This window comes from Octopus bimaculoides, chromosome 4, assembly GCF_046866305.1.
Source record: "Octopus bimaculoides isolate indiv1 chromosome 4, ASM4686630v1, whole genome shotgun sequence".
Classification (NCBI taxonomy): Eukaryota; Metazoa; Mollusca; class Cephalopoda; order Octopoda; family Octopodidae; genus Octopus; species Octopus bimaculoides.
Genome location: NC_142931.1, coordinates 142,118,067 through 142,139,408, shown reverse-complemented (window position 1 = coordinate 142,139,408; position 21,342 = coordinate 142,118,067). Strand labels below are relative to the sequence as shown.

Sequence of the window (21,342 nt, the reverse complement as noted above, 5' to 3'; positions counted from 1 at the left end):
TTGACAAAAGGTGTTTGTTTGGATCACTTTGTAACAGGGAGTTTGTCTCTTACGACCAGGAGCAATCTCAAGCTGTTTGGTATCTGAAGAGTTGAATAATTTCATTTTTCATTTCAGCCGTGTAAATATTTGCTCTGTTTTGTTTTTACTTTGTGGTTTTGTTTGAATTTAATCTTCCAAAAACACAGCTACCAGTGTGTGCCTTTGAGAAATAAGAATTATCTTTCAAGTACGTTATTTACATTTGACGGATATTTGTCCACATCTTGTTTGTTGTTAACACAATGTTTCGGCTGATATACCCTCCAGCCTTCTTCAGATGTCCTGGGGAAATTTCAAACCTGGGTTCTCATTCCTAAGGTATTTTTCAGTGTTGTTGTTATTATTATTATTATTCAGGTCTTAACCACTACGTCACAGGCATATGGCATAGTGGTTAATCCCAAGATTCCGAGTTCGATTCCAGGCAGTGACCTGAATAATAATAACATCGAAAAATACCTTAGGAATGAGAACCCATTACTACAAAGCCAGAAGCAGTTTCAGCCGGGTTGGTATCAAAAGGGTTAATGTTTTTTTGATGCTGTTACACAGTGTCTTCCATTTGTATTCCTGTATTATTATTGTTTTGAGATCCATTAATCCATGTTTACATGCATTTTATTTCTTTGAGCTATTTTCTTCCCACAGTCAATAAAGAACTTGAATCCTTCATCATCATCAACCTGTAAACATTGCTGTCTCGAATCCTCTGGTTTCCATGGTGCTTAAAGTGACTGAGATTACAACATTCCCCACTCGATGTAGCATCAATCCATTGTGTGGTTACTCATTTACAACTGAGTGGACTGGACCAATGTAAAACTAAGTGTTTTGCTTAAGAACACAATGTACTGGATAGTCCAGAAATTGAAACTGTAACCTTGCGATTGTGGATGCAACACCCTGGCCACTAGACTATGTTTTGTCATTCATTGGGGCATGCATATTTGCATATTGTCTTCATAATTATCATCATCATCGTTTAACATCCAATTTCAATGCTGGCATGCGTTGGACGGTTTGACTGAGGACTAGCAAGCCAGGAGGCTACATCAGGCTTCAATCTGTTCTGGCAAGGTTTCTACCACTGGACGCCCTTCCTAACGCCAACCACTCCAGGAGTGTACTGGGTGTTTTTTATGTGCCACTGGCAACAACCCTCATCGTAACCGATGGAGAACCAGTTTATACGTTAAGAAGAAGAATTTTAATTTCTTTTACAGGCACAGGTATGGCTGTGTGGTTTAAAAAGCTTTGCAATTATATTCTTTCAAGTTCAGTCCCACTGTGTGGCACCTTGGGCAAGTGTCTTCTACTATTGCCCTGAGCTGACCAAACCCTTGCGAGTGGATTTGGTAGATGGAAACTGACAGAAGCTCATTTGATATTTGTGTCAACATAGTGTTGCTATTAAACTGTTGTATGTCCAAATGCTTTTTTTTTTTTTTCCAATATTTATTTTTACTTGCAATAACCAGTTCTTTTGATCAAACTATCGTATCTTCAGGTGCCAAGATGTCAAAAATTGTCAAAGTGTAGTACAACAGTTTAGCATTTTTCAAAAGTATAGTAAGTCCCACATATGACAGTTTTGCAAAAATATTTCTGAAAATATCATACATGCATAGAATTGAGATTTTATGCACCCAACAAAGTATTATTGTTAAGCTGAAACTGTTGTTAGTGTAAAAAGAAATGGAATGGTGAAACAATTTTTCCATTTTCTGAAAAAGAACACTTTTGCATAATAGCAACGATATGATTGTTGTAAATGGATGTCATTCATTTCCAATATTCTGTAAAAGCAATGTCTGGTCATGGGGAAATATTGTCTTGTTTGGAAGCAGCTAAGGGTTGGTGATGGGAAGAGCATTTGGCCATAGAATATAAGTGTGTATGCAGCTTATACTTTTGGTTTTCTTATATTAAATGTCCATCTTGTTGCTGACCACTTATGTCATGGAACTTGTGGGTTGGTTCCCTGAAGTTAACAGCCAAATGCTTTGCCCAGAGCAAAAACGTGACAAGAAACTCAGTAATGAGGTCTATACTCAAGACTAAGGCTTGAGGCCCAGTTCTTCATTTAACCTTACAACTATTTAACATATTATCTACACAGCCACACATACATAAAGATATACAGACCAATGAAGCGTAACGAGCAATTTGGTATTCTGTAACATGACCCTTTAACATTCAGATTGCTCAGTCAAATGTAAACTGGAAACTGGCACTTTGTCAGTTTTGACAGGTGTTTCAGTTGATCTGAGCAACAGAACAGCCTGCTTGTGAAATTAATGTGTAAGTGGGCTTCTTTCAGTTTCTCTCTACCCAATCCATTCACAAGACTATAGTAGATGACACTTGTTCCAGGCACCACAGAGTGGGACTGAACTCACAACCTTGTGGTTTCAAAGCAAGAGTAAATGACTAACATTTCAATTATTCCAACAAGTATTGCAAACCAATAAATTAGTGACATTGATATATTGCACATTCATTCTCTTTCAGCTTTGCTCTGTCTTCTTCCTGATATTTCATCTCATTTTACAGGTCTGTTTCTACTTTGATGAGTCTTGTTTCTGCTTTGCATATCTTGTTTTACAGCATTTATTTTCCTCAATTACTGTTGAGCATTAACGTTTTTGTGATAATCTCTCTTCTTTAAGCAGTTTCTCATGTGACTGGTGCATCACAAATATCTGTAGCACTTACCATATTTGCTGCAATACAAGACATCCTTCATTCTAAAAAAAAAAAAAAAAAGTCAGCCTGAGTCCTATAGATGGACTCATGTGTTTAATGGTATACAAGTTGCACTTTTTCTAATAAAAATATTCTCAAAAAATCTCTTTGGTTCTTATATGCAAAGTTGGGCCTCTCATAAGCTAATTTTGTCACTGATGCTCACTACAATAGGTTAATTTTTAATCCAGACAGTCTCTTCTATCTAGCTTGACTCTGTAGTAGCGAAAAAGTGAAAGTAAATCGTCCTTAAAAGTGAAAGTATGTTTATGATAGAAACCGAGTAACATCTCGTAATTTCATGTAAGCACTATATGTGACGTAACCAATGTATCCAACATATATGTATTTAGTCCCTTGGTTCCCAAACTCTAATGATAATTATGATAATAATATTTATTTAACACTTTAGTATTCGGATTATTCTGTCAAATGTAATACTTATTGACAATCATGCATTATGTTGTTGCTTGAGATTTTGCAGATGTGAATGACATTGTTGGGTGGGTCTGAGAAGCCAAATCTGGTTGGTTTGAACTGATAAATTAGTGACAGACAGAATATTTGAGCTGGATATGGCTTGTTTAAATACTAAACGGTTAAGCATTTATTATCATTATTGTACTATAAAAGGAATTACTTTAACAATGGATTTCTTGGTTCCACTCCCTCCTTCGACTAAGAGGTCTTTGTCTTGCAAGTTACTTGGTGATCGTGCTGGTGCCATGTGAAAAAGTGCCAGTGCCATATATAAAGTACTTGTGCCTGTGCCACTGGCATGTGAAAAGCACCCAGTCCACTCTGTAAAGTGGTTGACAGTAGGAAGGGCATCAGGTTGCAGGAACCATGCCAAAACACAATTGGTGCCTGGTGCAGTCCTCTGGCTTGCCAGCATGGAAAACAGATTTTAAATGATGATGAATGGACCCGCAATGTTTGCCAGTACCAGCTGATTCATTATGATTAAACTTATGTTGTTGAAATAGGGGGGTGTCTAAATCCATGCATCTTTTATGCCATGAAATACTATTGCTTTCATGCTTTCTATTTTGAGTGTTGACTAGTTATTTACTGGTAACTTCAGCTATCAGACTTGTGATCCATTTTTTTCTTTTCTGGTATTGTGTATCTTGTTTTAAGATGGTAGATTGTAATGAGATGTGACTGCTTTTCCAAAGAGATTGAGTAATCACATGGAGGCTTTTGGTGTGGACTAATTAATTGGAAGAGCTCCAGGTTCACCATTCAACAAGCTATGTGTAAATATTGTAGACAAAGACAGATATGTCAAATACTAGACGACATAAATTCTTGATTTGTTGAAATTATCTCCACCTTTAGAGGATGTGTTATAATTATCAAATGGTAATTAAAACCTGTTCCACTTCTGAAAGGGAAACAATCTCATGGATCAAGAATTTACCAAAATTAATAGACCATTAATGAAAATAACAGGTTTTTTTTTTTTTTTTTTTTTTTGAGATAAGTGGACAATTGTGGTCATATTTCTAGCTTGATAGCTGGTATCAGCATGACAATTGTGTGACCTTATCTCCAGAAGCCAAAGGATTTAAATATATTAAAAAAAAAAAAATCAGAAAATATTAATGACTTAGGTAATTTGTATAATTTAATCCATTAGCATTCAGATTATTGTCAAAGGTAATGCTTATTTATTCATATTATTTTGAATTAATCATGCATTATCTCATAGCTTCGGGATTTCAGTGATGTGATTGTTTATTTTAAGATTGACAATGTCAGATAGGCGTGAGTGGCTGGATCTGACCGGTTTGAACATAAAGGAGGTAGAATCTTTGGGCTGGGTTAAACAAACATGATCTAAGAGAAATAACTCAAAATAGCCAGTATTTGAATAACATAGACAAATACAGGTATGTCAAATATCATACAACATAAATTCTTGATTTGTTAATGTCATTTCCACTTCTAAAGGATTTATCTTAATTAGCAAATGGCTCTTATACTCGTTATCATAGCAATTTATGATTTTAGGTCTTGCAGCCATTAAGCTTGTCATCAAGGTCCATAACTCTATTTGCTTGGATACTGTGCAACGTCTTCAATAATAATAATAATAATGGGTTATATTCCTAGGTATTTACAGTTAGTTATGCAGCTGCACATCTTGTTATCATATATGTAGCTGGTATTTAAATATAGAATCATAAATATATTATTACACCCGCACTTTATACCTGTAAGGTTTTATGATACAAAAAAAAAAAAAAGACAGCAGCAATAAATAGTTCATTCTTTCAAAACTTCGCATTCATTTAACCTTTACTCTGACTTCTACGTCTCTGTCATGTTCGTCAAGGTCACACACACACACACACATATATATATTATTAAAAAATATGGCAAAAAATCATATATTAATTAATATCGATTAATTACCAGGAAGCTAGCACATTTAAAGAATCAAAGAGATTCAGAAACAGTATCTGCAATCTCAGGGGATTAAAGTACATTTTTATATATGACGTTGACCACTAACGTGGACATTCAATGTGCTAGAAATAGATCACATCTTGTGTCTAATAAGACCTAAATTGTTCTCAACATGAAATATAGCGTGATACCAAAACGTAAGTGGTATCACGTTATATTTCATGTTGAGAACAATTTAGGTCTTATTAGACACAAGATGTGATCTATTTCTAGCACATTGAATGTCCACGTTAGTGGTCAACGTCATATATATATATATTTATATTTATAGGCGTTGCTGTGTAGTAAGATGCTTGCTTCCCAACCACGTGTTTCCGGGTTCAGTCTCACTGCGTGGTATTTTGGGCAAGTGTCTTCTACTATACTATAGCCTCGGGCCGACCAATGCCTTGTGAGTGGATTTGGTAGACGGAGACTGAAAGAAGCCTGTTATATATATATGTGTGTGTGGGTGGGTGTGTCCCACCCCGCCGTCGCTTGACAACCAATGCTGGTGTCTTTACATCCCCGTAACTTACCGGTTCGGCAAAAGAGTCCAATAGAATAAGTACCAGGCTTACAAAGAATAAGTCCTGGTGTCGATTTCTTGGACTAAAAGGTGGTGCTCCAGCGTGGCCGCAGACAAATGCCTGAAACAAGTAAAAGAATATATATAATACACACACACACACACACAAACCGCTTTGTTTTAGTGCGAACAATAAATGGATTAAGGAATTTGTTCTTGACAGAGTTATGTACCTTGATTACTGGTCCACACTGGTTGGGATGGAACTTGTGATTTTGTGGTTAAGTTCATCATCTAAGGTGGGCAAGCTGGCAAAACCGCTAGCATGCTGGACGAAAATGTCTAGCAGTATTTCGATGGTCTTTACGTTCCCGAGTTCAAATTTCGCCGAGTACGACTTCGGCTTTCATCGTTTCCAGGTGAACAGTGGGAGGGGGAAGGTGTCGATGTAATCGACTAGACCCGTCCCCACAATTGTCAGGCCTTGTGCCTGAAGGAATCATTTTACTCTCTGAAGCAACTTTATAAAACAGACAAAAGTGAAAGTGAATAAGAAAATCGTTTGACAGAAGTGGTGAAAAAAAAAATAGTGGAAATTGGCCCTTCATGTTAACCTGGGGATTAGCAGAAGACACTTGTTCAACTTGCCGAGCAACGGAGTGAAGGCGCGTGGTGTAGCGGTTAGTTGTGTCGGACTCACCTTCTCCACACCACTGATGTCATCCAAGGGAAAGGCGAAGGGGCCGATACAGCTAGGCACCTGTGACGTCGCAACTCATTTCTACAGCTGAGTGAACTGGGGCGACGTGAAATAAAGTGTCTTGCTCAAGAACACAACGCGCAGCCCGGTCCGGGAATCGAACTCACAACCTCACGATCGTAATCTCGACGCTCGAACCACTGAGCCATGCGCCTTCACTGTATGTATGTGTGTGTGGTAACTTTCTGAAACATGGATAATTTGTTAAAGGTTTCTAAATATGCGTCTCAGATGGTGTAGATTACGATTATATTTCAATTTGTGGTGTAAAACTTTTGGCACTGTCATGCTATTAGCTGTCAGAAGTGAAAGTGCTCACTGCTAGTGAAGTATCTGTCTGTCTGCCTGCATGCCTGTTGCTGGCCTGTCGATTCTTTGGCTACTGACAGCTAATACCATGACTGGCCGGAGCGAGCTATTGGCTTACTTACTTACTGATATCTATCTATTATCTATCTATTACTCGAAAGTTATTGGAACAAATTTGACACCTATATCCATGCGTTTGAAAACACAACACAGAGTATAAGGGTACTCGCGTCCGCGCTAGCTAGTCGTGAGTGGTCGATCCTATTATTTTTAAACTTCAAACTTCATTTGTTTTCTATTTTGATAAATTCTCTCTGTTGAAAATTATATTTTTATATTTTAAATAATTTGCAATTTCAGGAAATGTTTTTATATTAAATTTGTGTTTTCTAATAAGGTGGACGAGTGATTGATAGATAGATAGATAGATAGATAGTAGATAGATATCAGTAAGTAAGCCAATAGCTCGCTCCGGCCAGTCATGGTATTAGCTGTCAGTAGCCAAAGAAGCAACAGGCATGCAGGCAGACAGACAGATACTTCACTAGCAGTGACCACTTTCACTTCTGACAGCTAATAGCATGACAGTGCCAAACTTTTTTCTCTCTTTCAAATAAACACAAAAGTAGCCGGTCCTCAACGTATGCTAGAAATAGCAGTTATTAGGCATAAAAAAAAAACAGCCACTATATTGATCTAATACGCCGCAAAGGGTTAGAATGTCAATAGCTATATCCATGTCTTAGCATCAATTCTCAAAACTCTCTTGATTTGCTAATATCTTTGTTAGATTAAAAAAAAAAAAAAAAAAAAAAAAAAAAAAATTCTATCGGGTGGGGAAAATGATAAAATATTGAGTTGAAATCGATTCGTACTTGACTGATACTTCATTTCATCAAGCCCAGGGTGGATGAGAGGCAAACTTAATCTGGCGGAAGCCAACTTAGTCTTTTGTGTATCTGTCAAGTACTTTATCGATCTAATCGAACATATTTCAATGTGCAGAGTGATAGGGCTCTGAATAGAGGTAGTGTACCTTTGATGCCTGACAACTGCACTTTGCCAGGTATGGTCAAGTGGAGAGGCATTATTGATCCTTATTCGACTCCTATCTTTCACTTGGTGGCTCCTAGTGCCTCCCCTGGTACCCCACTTGAACTAGTGAGCTAAGCCAAGTAAGGAGATGGCATTAACACTACACAACTAGGCAAAAGATTCCGGGTAAGGCTTCCCAAGGAGTTCCCGGTTAAGGAGGAAGAACCTGCCCAGGTCAACGGCCTAGAGTTCAAGGCCAAAACGTATTTCGGGCAGAAGTATACGGCTGTAGATAACGGCTTGGAGAGGAATGGGTACTGCCAAACCAACTTACTCATGATACATTTATGATGATGACAACCAGACCAGAACCCAAACGTGACTGGTCGTCGCCTGGGTTAACAAAAAGTGGACCGGATTCGATTTCTCCAACAAGTCCGAGAGAAGAGGCGAAATCTGGTTGCGACGTCATCAACGAATGCCCCAACGATCACACATACGAAAGAAGTGGGAGATTTTTTTTATGTGTAACCTTCTTCCAGCCTTAGAAATTAATATTTAGTTTCATTTTTGACATTCTGCTTTCTGGAGTTCAAATACTACCACAGTTTACACCATTTGTCCCTCTGGGGTTGATAAAATAAACACCAGATGGATCATCGAACGAGTTTTTTTGTCTTGTTCAGTTAGCGTCGATCTCTTTTTTTTCTGGCTTAGTGTGTCTTGGACTATATTGTCCGCATTCTTTTTAAGGATGGTAGAGATTGCTGTTTCAGGCATCTCATACGATTACGTATGAGGCTCGTTATTTATTTATTTATAATTTTTTTTTTTTTGCTTCCCTCCTGAGTTAACACTTAATCAGTTGTAACATAAGTCTCTACAAAGTTCATGGTCACGGCGCTTTGATACCTCTTCACCCGTGTGATAGACTTGATTGAAAAACTATTGGCCAGAAACAGGTCGGCCAAGTCACTAGGATCTTTTCACAACTTTGACAGAGAAATCGATCAGACGACAGGGACTTCGCATCGTTATAGAAAAAAAAAAAAAAAAAACCCATCTCATTTTACAAAATGTTTTACATCTCCAAATCTATTTTCAAAATATATAATATCTTAACAATTCTAAAGAAATGTACTTCAGCCATGCTTGATGATACGAAACCAAGGATTTAAATTGTAGACTAAACTGTTTCTCTAAAATAAGGTTACGCGACGTTTATAAAAATAATATTTCAGTGATTTTTATATATTTAACAAATGAATCGAATATAGTTTTGTTGTATATTTTTTTTTAGTGTTTTACCGCTTTTTTTAATTGTATCTTGTGTCGTTTAGTTTCTACAATTGTCACCAGGTGTCTCTAATCACTTTTTTTTTTGCTTAAAATCTGAGGACATCCTTAAAGTTTGAAGAAAAATAAAATACATAAAGCACAAATATATTCAAATGGGAGAAATAAAATGTTCACAAGCTCTGTTTAAATGAGAATGAAATTACTTTTATATATCATTTGCATAGAAAACTACGAAATCAAGCGGTTAACAAGTAATGTTAACGGAAATACACGGAAACGACCGAATGTAGATTACTTTAATAATTGTTTACAAACTTGTAAATTATTAATTATGTTTTTTTCAGCATATAAACACACTAACAAGCTTTATTTTATTCTACTTCAGATAGCAATTAACTCAAACAATAAACGTATTGTGTAACTTTTAATTCTCCAAGCACGTGGTGAAGGATTTATTGTTTATATAAACTTATAATTAACATTATTTAATTGAAATATTTCAGTTAAATAGGCATTCAAAGTTCTGATTGAAGCACACCCATATATAACCGACTGAAACTTTTTTTGTTGATTTTATTTTGACAATCTCTGTTTGCAACGTCGAAGATTACGATTTTAAGAAGAAAAATATTTTTCTAAATCTCTTCCCCTCCCCTCAAAACTTTTCATCTATGGAATTTTTCCAACCTTATTTTCTTTGTAATTATGAAAAGGCAGACATTACGAACACCCGCCTCTTCCATAAGTCTTTCAAACTTTTAAAATAATTTTCGAAATTGGAAATTAATTACCCATAAATAAATATCTTATAATTATGCTTATCTGCATAGTGCAAGACAAACAAAATAACTTTCGTTGTGTGTGTCCAGAAATTGATATATGCGTGTATATGAACATTATGAAAGCTTATTTCACACCTAATAAACTATAGGAAAACCCACAGAAAAATGTGGTATTACAAATGCCGTCTGTAGATCCACGTCCTATTAAAAACATGCAACAAGTCTGTATAACATTTTTCAAATAGATTATATGGTCTCTTTTAATAATATTACGTTGAATCTTTGTATGGAATCTGTTATAATTTGTATGGAAATACACAACCAAAGCTTTCCCAGTAGGTATTTGAAGTGCGGTTCACATAAAGCGGAGGGAACTTTGTTTCGACTCTAAGCGGTAAATCGGTAATATTCCGGATAAAATGCTTAGCAGTATTTATTCCAAATCATTATGTTCAATTTCGGTAAACTTTACCTTTCACTCTTTCGAGGTTGATAAAGTACCATTTGAGTACTGGAGGCCGATGTAATCGACAGCCCACTTTCCTCAGAATTACTGGCTTTGTGCGCGAAATAATGTGTTTCTTTTATTTTTGTGTTTCGAAGAAAAATGTCAGCGGACTCATATCGTCCGTGTTTTCAATTTCAAACATGTATTAAAAATTGAAAGAGAATGAAGGGGAGGAGAAAAGAAAGTGGAAAATTCAAAAATTTCTTTCTTTTTTTTTTTTCATGGGAGAGGGACAATAATTAAAAGAAAAGAAAATTTTGAAAATGTCCTTTTTTTAATTATTTTTTTACAGAATCAGCTCTTCTACATATGTATATGAGAAATATAATATATGATAAATATAATACAAAACCCACATTAAAGATATAAATCCAAACCCGGAAGAAAAAAAATGGAAAAAGAGGAACAAAGAAAGGGGAAAAAAATGTCTCTTCTACATTGAAAATAAATTTGAAGAAATAAATGGTAAGGGAAAAGCTACAACCAAGTTATCTAATATTCTCATCAGGACTCCGCCAATATATTTTTTTAATTCAGAAGATTTTTTTTTGTTTTCTTTTTTTAAAAAAAACATTTGTAACTTTAGATTCACAGACATTAAAAAAAAATACTTTTACATTTTAATTTGTAGTAATTGTTCTATGGAATTTAAGGATTTATAAAAAAATATCTTTCATTTTTTTTTTTACTTGTTTCAGTTATTTGTCTGCGGCCATGTTGGAGCACCACCGTGAAGGGTTTTAATCGAACAAATTGACTACTGGACTTATTGTTTAAGCTTAGTACTTATTCTATCGTTCAGGTTTGCCGAACCGCTAAGTCACGGGGATGTAAACACACCAACACGGTTTGTCCAGCGGTGATGGAGGGAAGAAAAAGACACAAAGACACACAGATATATACATGTATATATATATACGACAGACGTCTTTCAGTTTCCGTCTGCCAAATCCACCGACAAAGTTTTGGCCGGCCCGAGGCTATCATAGAAGACACTTGCCCAAGGTGCTACACAGTGGGACTGAAACTAGAGCCATGTGGTTGGGAAGCAAGTTACTTACCATTTGAATGATTTAATATCAATGTATATAATATGCCATGTGTTTTTGTATATATACTTATTTTGGTAACACTTTAGCGTTTGAAGCTGTTGAATTTGTTCCACTTCCTAAAGATTTAAATTCTAAACCATTTCAACCCGTGCTAGAGTCGTTCTCTTTTACTTGTTTCAGTCATTTGACTGTGGCCATGCTGGAGCACCGCCTTTAGTCGAGCAAAATCGAGCCCTGGACTTATTCTTTGTAAGCCTAGTACTTATTCTATCGGTTTTTTATGCTGAACTGCAACGTTACGGGGGCGTAAACACACCACCATCGGTTGTCAAGCAATGGTGGGTGGGGGGACAAACACAGACACAAACATATATACGATGGGCTTCTTTCAGTTTCCGTCTACCAAATCCACTCACAAGGCTTTGGTCGGCCCGAGGCTATAGTAGAAGTCACTTGCCCAAGGTGCCACGCAGTGGGAATGAACCCGGAACCATGTAGTTGGTAAGCAAGCTACTTACCACAAAACAGCGTGAGGTTTTCTTAATCAACCAACAGCATTTCTACTTTCTTACTGCATCATCTTTATTTAGTTGTTTTGTTTTTGTCTTTTGTATCCATTCTGTTCTTTTAATGCTTAACTAATTTATGTATGTATATGCTGGTGCCACATAAAAAGCACCCAGTGCACTCTAAAATTGTTAACATTAGGAAGGGTATTCAGCTGTAGAAATCATGCTATCTACCATAGCCTTGGGCCGATCAAAGCCGTGTGAGTGGATTTGGTAGACGGAAACTGAAAGAAGCCCGTCGTATATATGTATATATATATATTTATGTGTGTGTATATGTTTGTGTGTCTGTGTTTGTCCCTCCACCATTGCTTGACAACCGATGCCGGTGTGTTTACGTCCCCATAGCTTAGTGGTTTGGCAAAAAGGGACCGATAGAATAAGTACTAGGCTTACAAAGAATAAGTTCTGGGGGCGATTTGCTCGACTAAAGGCGGTGCTCCAGCATGGCCACAGTCAAATGACTGAAACAAGTAAGAGAGAGTGATCTCTATTTTGAAGACACGTGGCTTAGTGGTTCGGATATTAGCCTCACAATCATAAGGCCATGAGTTTGATACCAGGCAGTACACTGTGTCCTTGAACAAAATACTTTCTTTCATATTGCTCCAATCCACTCAATTGGCAAAAGTGAGTCGTGCCTGCAATTCGAAAGGCTCAGCCTTGTTGCATTCTATGTCACACTGAACTGCCCTGCGAGCTATGTTAAGAGTACATATGTCTGTGGAGTGTTCAGCCACTTGCACGTGAATTTCACAAGCAGGCTGTCGCATTGATTGGATCATCTGGTACTCTCGTCATCACAACCAATGGAGTGCCAGTAATGTGTGTGTGTGTTTGCATCCAATACTAAAATAGGTTGAATGCTCATTTCAGTTGTGCTAAATTGTCAGCCAATTCATCTCATTCTGTCAAAATTACTAGCCTTGTGCCTAAATCAGAAATAATTACTGTTGTTGTTGTGTATTTATCCATTGAAAATCCATTTAGCTGAGTCAGTGACCTAATTGTCACAAAGTCACTGATTTCATTGGACCACAGTGTAGACTGAATCAACAGATTAGAACAGAAGAAAATTAACTTAATTATAGTTTTACACTTACTAGGAGGTCTTTTCTCTGTAGCCACCCCCCTTTCACATTCAGAATAAATTTGAAAACATATTTCTAATAAAATATTTCCACTTATGTGATCAAATAAGTTTTTAAATATTTGAACGGATCTAGTAAAAAAGAAAAGGAGTGCCTAAATTTTTTTATTTGATTTATTACCAAAAATCGTTTTTTATTAAACTTTATCTGATACGAAATATATTTTTAAAGAATCTTATTACAATATTTGAAGGACATTCCAGTCTTGATGACTAGCTAAAGGTATCTCAGAAAAATACAGGTGTTACAGAAATATGATGGATTATCCTGGTCCTAAAAAAAGGACCATGAGCGCTGATGGGTTAAGGTAATGTTTGGATTATAATTTAAGTTTATTACTAAAGTTATGACAGAAGGTTTACACTTCAAAATGGGTGGTTTCTTCTGCCTTCTAAGTGTTTCAGTCATTGGACTGCGGCCATGCTGGGGCACTGCCTTGAAGTTTTAGTTAGTCAAACCCACCCCAGTACTTGTTTTTTTTTAAGCTTGTTACTTATTCTATTGGTCTCTTTTGCTGAACCACTAAGTTCAAGGATGTGAACTCACCAACATCAGTTGTCGAGCAGTGACGGTGGGGGACAAACACAGATATACACACACACACACGATGGGCTTTTTTCAGTTTCTGCCTACCAAATCCACAGACAAAGCTTTGGTTGGCCTGGGGCTATAGTAGAAGACACCTGCAAGCTTCCCAGGTGGGGTTTTTTGAATCTACAGCAAATTTAACAGAGCCAATTAGTGGTCGTCTTCTCCCCAACCAGAACAGCGTCCGACTTTCATGATACTGACACTGAATAAACATAACATCAAGCCGGACATTAAACTCTCTTCCTGTTTCAAAGAATGAACAAGCTTTCACATTCTGATTACTGCAAGTCTTAAGAAAGGTTCAATTTACATTTATTATCATTGATTTTGTGTGTTTCCAAGGGGCAATGACTGAAACAAGCAAAGCATAACTCGTGCTAGCACAGAACAAATAAGGCTGATGTAAAACCGAAAAGAAATGAATACGCAAACACTGAAGATTTTGAGTTTTTCGAATTTTATTTTGGAAACACCAAAGAACAGTTGTGTCCTTTGTGTTTAGAAATTGGTACCTGTGTAAAGGAAGACTGGGAGAGAGAGATGGGGAAAATCTGATATTGGTCCTTTTACACAAGACAAAATATTGAAACATATGGCAATAAGCTATGATACAGACCCACCAGTGGACAAAACATAGTTTAAAAATCTTTATAGTATTTACAGATAAAGTCATGTTTGTGTGCGTGTATTTAATCAAGATTGTATTTTTCCTTAATACAGTAAAGATTAGCACAAAGCCCCACGTTTAGTACTTCTTGCATCAACTCCAAAGGGAGATGGATAATTTGACTCTGAGTGTGATTTGAACTTAAAAGAAACATAAAAGAATGCTACCAAATACTTAACTTTGTTAATACTGATTCCAGAATTGATTTTGGTCCATTACTTTTGGTATTGATCTCTGTTGCATGGCGAAATCATCTTTTGTGAGATGAAGGAGGAATACTTGCCACACCGGTATATGCAAGCAGACTTTGGCGCCAGGCTGGCAGCATAAGCAAGCAAGCATGCTTTGACCATGCTGGAATATTTGCAAGGATACTGCTGCAGTTTCTGCTTATCAAATTCCACTCACAATGCATTAATCAACTCAAAAGTCTATCATACATGCATCCATCAAAGACAGCCACATTTTCATTCACACAAAATACATCATCTTCATTCTCTCCAAGAATCCCATTTTTTTTTCTCCTTCAAATTATTTTTTGTAGTATTTTCCTTGTATTTAGTTGCAAACACCACATAAAAGGATTTGAAGAAAAAAAAACCGTATAAAGGAAATAATATCAAGAATGACTTTTTTGTTTTGTTTTTCTGATTGTCTGTAATTTTATTCTCCCTCTCTTGTGATTATATATATATTTATTTATATATATATATAGAGAGAGAGAGAGATATCTGGTTTGTGTCTTTTTTATTGCAGTTAAAATCTTGGCCTTAGTCCCTGATAGGGACTAGACAAAAAAATGAAAAACTCAAGCAACAAAAAGCAATCAAGGGACATGGCTAAGTTGATAATTTGCTAAAAACGGGGAAGAATAAAAATATAATAATAAAGTGTGTAGCATTAAGTCTGGGCCAATGTTAGCTTGCTTATAACTATGGTAATTGCAGAATCTAATTTGGAACAGATTTCTTTCATGTTATCTTCAATGTCACCAGTTATTGGATCACAATGGTATTTCTGTAAAAGATAAAATATATTATTTAAATAATATATCAACAAAATTGTTAAAAAGCAAGAAATTATTTACGTTGGAATAAGATGTTCTGTGATACACAGCCATGCATGTGTCGATTGTAATTTTATTAACCTGTCCAACCCATGCCAGCATGGAAAATAGATGTATGATGATGATGACTGTCATATGTCCTTGGACTCATAAGACCAGCTATCTCATTTCCATGGTGGTATAAGTGGCTGAGATCACAACACACCCACTGAACAGGATGCCAGTCTCATCATCATCATTTAACGTCCGTTTTCCATACTGGCATAGCTTGGACGGTTTGACTGAAAACTGGTAAGCTGCACCAAATTCCAATCTAATTTGACAAGGTTTCAACAGCTGGATGCCCTTCCTAATGCTAACCACTCCAAGAAAGTAATGGGTGTTTTTTACATGCTATTGGCATGAGTACCATTGATTTGACGCTGACATTGGCTACAACTACGGTCTCACTTGGTTTGACAGGTCAACACAAGCACAGTATATTGCCAAAGGTTTCGGTCACCTGTCACTGCCTCCATGAGGCCCAACGCTCAAACGGTGCCTTTTATGTGCCACCAGCATGGGTGCTGGTTAGACAGCTCTGGCATCGGCCACAACTATGATTTCACTGGGATGACAGGTTTTCACAAGCACAGCGTATTGCCCATGATACTGACATCGGCCACAACTACAATCTCACTTGGCTTGATGGGTCTTCTCAAGCACGGCATATCGCCAAGGGTCTCGGTCGCTTGTCATTGCCTCTGCAAGGCCCAACATTCAGAGATTGCACTTCACCACCTCGTCCCATGTCTTCCTGGGTCTACCTCTTTCATGGGTTTCCTCCACCATCAGAATGCGACACTTCTTCCCACAGCTGTCCTCGTCCAAACACATCACATGACCACAGCAATGCAGTCGTCTCTTTTGCTCACCACATCTGATGCCTCTTATGCCCAACTTTTCTCTCAAGATGCTTACACTCTGTCATGCATACACACTCACATAACCCATCCAGTGGAGCATACTGGCTTCATTTCTTACAAACCTCCACATGTCCTCGTTCTGTTATAGGGTTGCTCATTTTTACCAACTGAGTGGACCAGAGCAATGTGAAATGAAGTGTCTTGCTTAAAAACACAATGCATTGCCTGATCCATGAATTGCAACCATGAGAGCAACACTATAACCACTAAACCACGTGCCTTCTCTTGCAGCAGAAGACGAAGGTAAAACAAAAAATTGCTCTAACAAGAACTCCACTCAGATGCCAGCCTGGTAAAAATGGATGAAAAACATTAAATGTTCAAAATGAGTTAAATTACTGAGAACATAACGAAGTGAAATTGATTACCTTAATTGTGGAAAGGATGGAGCGGAGCATTAACTTTGCTGATGATAAGGTCTGAACAGATATCGTGGAATGTTTTGCTTGGGCACTGTAGATCAGATGAGCTGGCAATGGAAAGAAAGGAAAAGGATGAATAATGGTGAATTCTTTTATTTTATTTCTTTTTTTAAAGCTTTTACTCATTTTTGCAGCCTCGCTGGGTTACCGTCTTAAAGGGTTTTGTTGAATACATCAACCCTGGTGCTTTTTTTTTTTTTGAGTTTAATACTTATTCTATTACTCTTTTGCTAAAGTACTAAGTTACAGGGATGTAAACAAACCAACAGTGGTTGTCAAGCAGTATTGTGTGTGTGTGTGGAGGAACCCCACCAACACACACACAATGGGCTTCCGCATACTTTCTGTCTATCAAATTCACTCCCAAGCTCCCTAGGTATTGGTTCTGAGTCATAGTAAAAGGAACTTGTCCAAAATGCTGCTCAGAAGGACTGAACCCAAAACCATATAGTTGTGAAGCGAACTTCTTAACCACACAGCCATGCCTGTACCTATAATAAACAAAAAATTACAAGCAAGAGAAAAAAAAAGGATCTAAACATTTCTAGAAATAGATTTAAGTAAATGTGTAAGAAAAGGACATTTCTGTTCATCATCATCATCGTTGTTTAACGTCCACTTTCCATGCTGGCATGGGTTGGACAGTTTAACTGAGGACTGGTGAGTCAGAAGGCTGCACCAGGCTCCAATCTGATCTGGCAGAGTTTCTACAGCTGGATGCTCTTCCTAACGCCAACCACTTCGAGAGTGTAGTGGGAGCTTTTACGTGCCACCTGCACAGCAGCCAGTCCAGCGGCACTAGCAACGACCACGCTCGAATGTTGTTTTTCCTGTGCCAGTAAGGAGACGCTGGCAATGATCACACTCAGATGGTGCTTTTTATGTGCCACTGGCATGGGAGCCAGTCAGGGGCCCTGGCAACAATCACACTCAGATGGTGCTTTTAACGTTCCACTGGCACGGGTGCCAATCAGGCGGTACTGCCATCGGCCACGTCACCAGTTTTGATTTCACTTGCCTCAACAGGTCTTTGGCAAGTGGGCTGGTTTATGTAATAATTGTTTGAATATAGGCAGAAAGCCTGAAATTTGAAAGGAGTAGGCTTAGTCAATTAAACTGACCCTAAGATTTGAATGACACCTTATTCATCAACCCTGAATTGATGAGAGGTAAGACTGCAACTACAAGGGTCTATACCCACAAAGCTTAACAAACAGGGAGCAGACAAATGTTCTAACAACAGGAAAAGGGTTTAGGGATTGTTGTAAAGCAGTCTTTTGCTACTGTTGTATCTGTCTTTTGACGACGGTTGTCGCTCTGATAGATGTTGTTATATTCCAAATGGTTCTATTTGGTACTGTATGACCCCCAGTCGTACAGTGTTGTTATCCTCAAAGGGTTGGATCATTATAACGTCCACTCAGTATCTTAGTATAATTACTATATCAGCTCAGACACTACTATCAACACAGTCTACACGTACTCTTGATCTTCTGACCTTCTCCTGTCGCCCGACTACTTGTCTATTTATAATGGCTGGCTACTACCACTTTTTACTGGGAGGGGTGTACAGTTTCATTATACAACAAAGATTAATAATCACAACCTCTACAAGGTCCTTTACTGACCAGCTGCTACTGTCACAACAGTGCTAGACTAATGAGGGTCTGCTAGAGAGTAGTTATTAACTGTTCAACAAAATTGTAACAAAACAGTCTTGGTTGTGGGAGAAGAATTTGTGTTTTCAGGCAAAGCTGATATCCCAATCACTCAGAGATTAACTCATTCCACCATAATTAATTATTATAACAGAACTTCAACTTACCATCTGCAAGTTCTAGGGCCAAACTTCCTTTTTCTTTGCACTTCTCAGGCTTCTTCTCCCAGCCTGGTTCCTGAGTGGAACATTTGTAGGCTTTCTGTAAGAACTGCAACACCTGTAGATATGATAAATGGTTAGGTAAATAATTTGGCAGTGTAAGTATTACCTTTAGATTAATAGTCAAATCCTATACCATGGCCTATTGTTTGACACTTAAAAAACAAACTCTCTCTCTCTTTATGTCATCATCATCATTTAACGTCTGTTTTCTATGCTGGCATGGGTTGGACAGTTTGAGGTCTGGCAAGCCAGTGGGCTGCACCAGGCTCAGCTCCACCCATGTTGATTGTCGAACTTCATTTGTCACCCAACACCATCAAATTTGGTCACTCCTATGTAAAGACAACAGCTGCTACTAATGTATTAACACTCCACTGAATGACAACTGAGCTTCTGATCTATGCCAACAGCCTATCCTACTATGTATGATATCCAATACAAGCAACTGATCTCTCTGAATACATCATACAACATCCTGTCTCAGGTTGTGGGCTTAAAAATAAAGAAAATAGCTGGTGTTGCTTTCACAGTATTAACATCACATGACCTGAGCTGACCAATGGAAGCCTAATATCTAGAAGCCATCATGAATTTGTCTCAAATCTCTCACACTTCTCCCTATATCTGATGAGATGGCTATGTCGTATGTTATTAAAGATGTATGTATATAAACAACTGCATTATAACTAAGACAAGTACCAAATGAAATTGTTAATATTTTCTCAATCACTTACCCTCTCATCCTTCATCGGGTCTTCAGTTTTCAATTCAGTCAGTCTGGCGTACAATTCCCAAACTTGTGCATCAGTGGTGACCTGTTAAAGACCACAAAACACTTAAATGTATTGAGAAAGAAAAAGAAAATTTAAACTCTCTCAGACATCACATAAGACCTTATTATGCATCGTCTTGCAGATTCAAGACTTCTATGATGCGATCGTTTATTTTTAAATTGATATTGTGGCAGCACCAGCATCAGTAGTCAAGGTGACACCGGCATCGGTAGTCAGGCGACACCGGCATCGGTAGTCAGGCGACACCGGCATCGGTAGTCAGGCGACACCGGCATCGGTAGTCAGGCGACACCGGCGTCGGTAGGCAGGCGACACTGGCGTCGGTTATATGTGAGAGGCCAAATCTGGCCAGTTTGAGCATAAAACAGGTAGAACATGGCTGGTTTAAATGCTAAAAGGCTAATAAAAAAAATTTAAATTGAATTAAAATTTTTAAAATGTACTTACTTTTGAGGTAAGCCTACCAAATAATTCTAATGCTTTCGGTAGCAAATATGAGGAAGGGTTAGAATTAGCATCTGGAATGTCCTCTTTAATAGCTTTAACAAGTATTTTCAGGATCTGTAACAATAACAATACCATTATTTATGACAATTTGTCATTGACACCACTAATATACAAAATTCACAATTATACACAGTGATTTATACACAATTATACACGGCTGTGATTTTGCTCGGCTTGATGGGTCTTCTTCTCAAGCATGACATAATGCTAAAGGTCTTGGTCATTGCCTCCGTGAGGCCCAACACTCGAAAGGAACTTGGCCACTTTGCCCCCATGGAGCTCAATGCTCAAAGGAACTCAACAACCTTGCCTCTGTGAAGCCCAACATTCGAAAGGAACTCGGCCACTTGCTTCAATGAGGCCCAATGCTAAAAGGAACTCAGCCATGTATATTTTTCTATTATTTTTATAATTTGTATATATTTATTTTAAATGCAAAACAACACCATGGAGGAATTAATGTAAGATTAAATAATAAACCCTGATATGGTGAGGGATTACTGTAATTAACATAATTAAATGAGGAAAAAAATGAGAATATTAATCTTTCACTTACCTCAACGTCCAGCCATTTTCCTCGTAGGTCCATCAAGCGATGATAAGCACGAATTACTTCACTAAATTGTCCACAATCAGTACCGATCTAGGAAAAATAAAATCAAAACAAGAAAATTGAAAGTAGGAAACAGGGACACACCATTCTACAAATGTTGTTGAGACTGGTTTGAGCAATATGGAGAGGGAAAGAAATCTGTTCCTAACTTACAATAAGATAGTTTTCCCATAACCTCCAGTTATCATAGCTACATTTGATGGCATCCTGAAGTACAGCAAAGGCCTTCTTCCTAGAAAGAGAGAGAGAGAGAATAAGGAAAAAATTAAGAGATGAGTTTTATATACATACACACACATATATAATGACTTTTCTTCCCAAAAACTGGGGAAGAAAGCTATGGAAGCTTTACTAATAACAAAATACAAATACGCACATTATGATATCATAAGTACCAGGAATTACTGTTCTGATGTAGAGTTTCATCAGTCATATAATCATTCCCAAGATCCTTTGCAATATACTGCAAGTCTTATGGACAGCATGCCATTCACAAGAGTTCATGTTGAAGATGAGATTGTGAAAGTCTTGAAACAACATTCAATGGCTTTAGAAACATTGTTCCAAATGAAAAAATAAGGATTTGAAAAAAAAATGTGA

General features: G+C 37.4%; 1 protein-coding gene and 1 long non-coding RNA gene across 3 annotated transcripts in view; one reads left to right on the top strand and one right to left on the bottom strand.

Moving 5' to 3' along the window:
- Nucleotides 1–6,945: 6,945 nt before the first annotated feature.
- On the top strand, nucleotides 6,946–13,269 carry LOC149136414 (uncharacterized). The gene is made up of 3 exons (XR_016241712.1): nucleotides 6,946–7,086; nucleotides 10,756–10,928; nucleotides 11,162–13,269. It is a non-coding gene; the product is annotated as an uncharacterized LOC149136414 (long non-coding RNA).
- A 997-nt stretch (nucleotides 13,270–14,266) lies between these two features.
- The window catches only part of LOC106881373 (tetratricopeptide repeat protein 27), a 47,277-nt gene continuing 40,201 nt past the window's right edge, over nucleotides 14,267–21,342 (bottom strand). For both annotated transcript variants that reach the window (XM_089351582.1, XM_089351583.1), the window contains 7 exons: nucleotides 20,896–20,974; nucleotides 20,686–20,772; nucleotides 20,070–20,183; nucleotides 19,563–19,643; nucleotides 18,772–18,883; nucleotides 16,893–16,993; nucleotides 14,267–15,510 (listed from right to left, as the gene is read on the bottom strand). In XM_089351582.1, coding sequence (XP_089207708.1) covers nucleotides 15,394–15,510; nucleotides 16,893–16,993; nucleotides 18,772–18,883; nucleotides 19,563–19,643; nucleotides 20,070–20,183; nucleotides 20,686–20,772; nucleotides 20,896–20,974 — 691 coding nt within the window. In that variant the 3' untranslated portion in view covers nucleotides 14,267–15,393. The remainder of the gene's footprint in view (nucleotides 15,511–16,892; nucleotides 16,994–18,771; nucleotides 18,884–19,562; nucleotides 19,644–20,069; nucleotides 20,184–20,685; nucleotides 20,773–20,895; nucleotides 20,975–21,342) is intronic.